This window comes from Mustela nivalis, assembly GCF_964662115.1.
Source record: "Mustela nivalis genome assembly, chromosome: 8".
Classification (NCBI taxonomy): Eukaryota; Metazoa; Chordata; class Mammalia; order Carnivora; family Mustelidae; genus Mustela; species Mustela nivalis.
Window position 1 is genome coordinate 130111236 of NC_139027.1, and position 4825 is coordinate 130116060.

A 4825-nucleotide genomic window follows, 5' to 3' on the forward strand; every position below is an offset into this window, starting at 1 on the left:
ACTAGAATCACAGGCCTGAAGTAAGGAAAGAAAGGCTGCACCAAGTTCAGGGAACCCAGAGGGTTCCTGTTATCTGTAGCCATAAGAATATTCCACACATAAACAGTTTCCCCAGGGATGGTAGTCAATGAACAAAGATACTCCAAGAGTCTTAGCTAAGGAGTTCAATCTTCTGAATGGTAAAAAGGAAGGGAAATAAGCTGGGAGGCAGGGGTTGGGGCTTAGGGAAAAAGTGGAAGGAGGAATTGGTATTGAGAATATAGAAGAAGAGAGAGAGGTTCTGGGTTACTGCCATAGTTTATTTGTCAAGGAATTGAAGCTGATAATATAATATAATGGTTCAGGGAACAGAGTTGGCAAGGAGCAGGGACACTTCCCTATGACCCTAACTCCTCCTTCGCCTTGCCTCCCAACTGGAACAAGATGATGGTACCACTGGACATCAGGTAGAACTAATGTCTTGTCCTTCAAGTGTAGTTGGCATCTCACTGCTGATTAAGGGAACAACAGTAGACACCACCGTGCGGCTGGGGTTAATTTTCTTAGTTCTGATCACTGGAAGAGAGAAGGAGTAGGTATTCATTAGCCACACAGTCTGCTGAAACACATCTTTTTGAGATCCTCCCAAACCCTGGAGGCAAGGATATTTCTTTGGTTTAGGAGATGCCTATACAAGATTTCTCTCAGGAAGTCTAAGTCCAGTGAGCAGAGACATAAATGTCAGATCTCCTGAGGTTTGGATAAATCATGCAGGCCTTCAAGTGAACAATGGGGGTTTGGGCTGGGAGGAAGGGGTGGGGATTCCAGCTTGGAATGGGTACCAGGACTGGGGAGTCATAGTCTTTTTCTGTCTGTTCCCTCATGGTTAGGGATTCCATAGTGTTTCAGAACCCAAAGGCAAAAGTGGGTGATTCTTAGATCCTACCCGTTTCTTTCATTCTCATGCAGATTTTTCCACAGGAGGAATAGCAGCATTCATAGCCAAAAATACAATCCGAGTGAAACTGGCACTTGTTCTTGCAGTCATACACGTTGGGGACTATCACACATCCTAATAGAATATGCTCTGGTAAAACTAGGAAAGAAGAACATATAAGCAGTGACTCCAAAAAGAAGAGTAGTTTTTCACACTATTATCAGCCCCTCTAAGTCCCCAGCACCCACACCGTTGGTTTCTCTTCTTCTTCTGTCTGCCTTTGGGATCTGGGTGACCTTTCCCATTCCTAGAGTCAAAATCCAGCAACTACTCCCTAGCAAACCCAGCAACCATGAAGTCACCTCTATGAAACTGAACATCACAGTATCTCAATCTTGAAACCCAATTCTCAGAACAAAGAGGCCCAAGAGATCCTCTGGTCTCCTGTTCTCATTTTACAGGGTGAGAAAAACAGAGTCCCAGGGAAGAGGAGGAACTATCTTGTACTTTTCCCTGTCTGGCTGAGACTGCCTTCCAAACCTTGCACTTCCCCCAGAAATGTTTACCAACAGTTATGGACTCACTACGCTCCCCTCGATTGTGATTATTTCAATTCTCTTGGTCAAGCACCCATTTTATTTCTCCTCTGCATGTCCAATAATCTAAAATGCTCTCTAACATTATTCCCCAAACAAAGGGCACATTTCAAGAAATAACTAGTACGCCTTTCCCAATTTCATGCTCATCCTTGGAGGCCCCTAACTGGAGGACATGAGCTTCTGATAGCTCAAGCCAGGCACCCTCCACACAGGCTATGAACCCTCTGGAGCTTTCCATGGCTATGGGTTCTGCTCAACAAAACACCATGTAGCCACCACAGTTCCCACAACACACATAAAAACATCATTTCTCATAACATCAGGAGATGATCAAACTTGAGAATGGCATATTCAGTTTCCTCAGTTACCCTGGCTTAAGAAAGGAACCAGTGCTTTCCTATATGCCAGTCCCTGGTTCCTTCTTTTCTACACCCTCTTCGTTTTGAAGCTCAACCCAGAATACCTACCATAAATTGGAGGCTTCTCTATAACCTCAGCTGACTCTTTAAACTTTCCTGTCACTGGCATGATCACCAGGCAGTAGAGTGTTAGCAGCTGGAGAACCAAGCACTTCATGATGTTAACTCTGGATGTTTGAGTGTGTGCCACGCAGGAGACCCAGGATTTTACTAGGTCTGCAGGGGGTAGTGCAGGGCTTTGGGGTGTGGAGTTGGGAGATCATGTGACTGGTCTCTCACAGCCCCATCTGGTTCTGCCTCATCTCCTCCAGGCACCACTTCTTGATTGGGCACTGGTGTCTCCTTCTCTCCTTTCTCTCCTTTCATAAGAGAAGGTACTTTCCTTCTCTTATGTTTTCTACTCATCTCATTGCAGAAATGAATTCTTCGTAATTCATCATTTTTTTATTTTAGAAATTTAAAAAACACAGAGAAGTACAAAGAAAACTAATAAGGGGGCACCTAGGTGGTTCAGTCATTAAGCCGCTGCCTTCAGCTCAGGTCATGATCCCAGGGTGCTGGGATCAAGACCCATGTTGGGCTTCCTGCTCAGCAGGGAACTTGCTTCTCCCACTCCCAGTTCCCCTGCTTGTGTTCTCTCTCTCACTGTGTCTCTCTCTGTCAAATAAATAAATAAAATCTTTTTTAAAAAAGAAAACTAATAAGATATGATCAGTTATCCATTAGCTAGATAGATAATGATATCATTCTTCTTTCACAAAATAAAATTTTGAGTTGACTTCCCAAAAAAATCATACATACTTATTGTATAAGTGTTTTAGTATATCTTTTACTTTATTTTATTTTTTATTGTGTTATATTAGTCACCATAGAATACATCATTAGTTTTTGATGTAATGTTTCAAGATTCATTGTTTACATATAACACCCAGCGCTCCATGCAATATGTGCACTCTTTCATACCCACCATATTTTAAAAGCCATTTAAGAATATCAGAAAATGGGGGAGTCTGGGTGGCTATGTTGGCTAAGCATCTGTCTTCAGCTCAGGTCCTGATCTCAGGGTCCTGTTACCAAGCCCCTCATCCCATCCACCTCCCTGTTCAGCAGAAAACTACTCATTCTTTCTCTCTCTCTCTCTCTCTCAAATAGATAAAAAAAAATTTTTAAAAAGAGTATCAGAAAATGTAAGTAAATTAAAACTTAAAAATCACCAAAGACATTTATAACTTGATTACAAAATTTGAAGGAGAACAACTTTTTCCTAGCCTGAATTCCCCCAACATTTTCTGTTTCACAAGAATTAGCTCCTAAATGATACCAGCACATTTCATTTTTTCTTTTTTTTATTACATTAGTCACCATACAGTACTCCTTTAGCTTTTGATGTAATGTTCCATGATTCATTGTTTGCGTATAACACCCAGGGCTCAGCATACTTAATTTACAAATTTTGTAATCCCACTATTATATATCATTCCATTCCATTAACATGCTTTTCAGGAGGGACAGCATCAAGATGGCTGAATAATACTCCCCTGCCTGAAACCTCCCAACCCCCACAACACAATAATTTGGCATCCACCCACAGACCAAAGTACCTTAATAGAAGCTGTGGATCCACCATCATATCCCAAGGGACCCAGGAGGAGTCTCACCCATGGATTGGTTCATAGGCATAGAGACCATACCCTTGGCATGGGACCCTGAAGTGGCCTGATAACTGGCTCTCTCCTCCCTCAGGCACAATCTAGGAGCCACTGGAGAACACTCATTTAAATACCACCTACAGATCACAGAGCTTTGTCATGTAACAGAGAAGTTCTGTCACATTGTTGGAGAAAAAAAATCCAAGTGGGGATGCATTGAAGAAGTTAAATGTAACAGTTTGACTTTACCTGCATCACACCTATTCAGATTTTTTTTTTAAGTGTTCTCTAAGGAGCTGTGCATGCAAAAATGTTTAAGCTGTCTCTAGGCCCAGGCAAACGGATGTATACTCCCTGCATGACACTTCATTATTCCATTCTCACATTGTTTACACATATTGTACAATATCCAGATCATCTTCCCCACATTACTAAGTGAAAATATTTTCTACTGAAGTAAAACCTTATTAACGAGGTTGGCATGAGCTAACAACCACTGAGACTTCCTGGTGATATCCCATAACTGGCCTTCCCCTTCATTTCTACATCTTTTGTCTTTAGCTGAAGATGGTACTTAAGGATATGTCTTGGATGATTTTGGGGAGACATTCAGTTTTCCTAAGGGGCCCCATGTATACCAGAAGTTTACATTTAATAAACTACATTTACATTAAGTAAACTTCTGTTTCTTAACTTCTCCTAATATGTCTTTTATTGCAAGGATCTCAGCTAAGAACCCAGAAGGATAGAGGAAAATTGCTTTTCCTTCCCTGTAATACCCAGGATCCTCAAGTGGACAATGCTTTCCTTTCCTGGTCCCTCCACTGGAGGTCCCTAATCTCTTGTTCTTCTCTACTCCTTTGGTAGGGAAGGAATAACCACTTTCACTCAATCAAGCTCCAAGTGCTCCTTCTCCCTGAAGGTTAAGACAAAGCCCCACTCCTGAAGGCTGTTTACCTGAGTCCCTGAGTCCTTATGCCTTTTCTTTATTCTGAGCCTGAGAGCACTAACCAGTGTTCTGTTAGGCCTTAGTCCCTTGCTTGGCCATGGTCTTTGCTGTATCACATTCTGGAACCTTTCCGTGAGGTCTACAGTTGATAATTGTGATGTGCTAACTCATCCCATCTAAATGAGAATATCTCACTCTCTGGACCAGGAAGAGGCACAGATTTGAATACATTGTAGGTACTTTGCAACCTCCTCATCCAAGGGAAGTTATATTTTTAAAATGTCTTTGAGATA

General features: G+C 41.9%; 1 protein-coding gene across 2 annotated transcripts; it reads right to left on the reverse strand.

Moving 5' to 3' along the window:
- Positions 1-280: 280 nt before the first annotated feature.
- On the reverse strand, positions 281-4621 carry LOC309871076 (uncharacterized protein). Of its 2 annotated transcripts, none has more exons than XR_014315011.1 (3): positions 4541-4621; positions 926-1075; positions 281-555 (listed from the first exon to the last, which is right to left on the reverse strand). XR_014315011.1 is itself a non-coding variant. In XM_082743762.1 (3 exons), the coding sequence occupies exons 1-3, from the start codon at positions 2041-2043 to the stop codon at positions 443-445; spliced, it is 324 nt and encodes a 107-aa protein (XP_082599888.1). In that variant the 5' UTR covers positions 2044-2065; the 3' UTR covers positions 281-442. The 2 variants fall into 2 exon arrangements, 1 of the variants encoding a protein (XP_082599888.1); XM_082743762.1 differs by lacking the exon at positions 4541-4621 and adding an exon at positions 1983-2065.
- Positions 4622-4825: the final 204 nt, after the last annotated feature.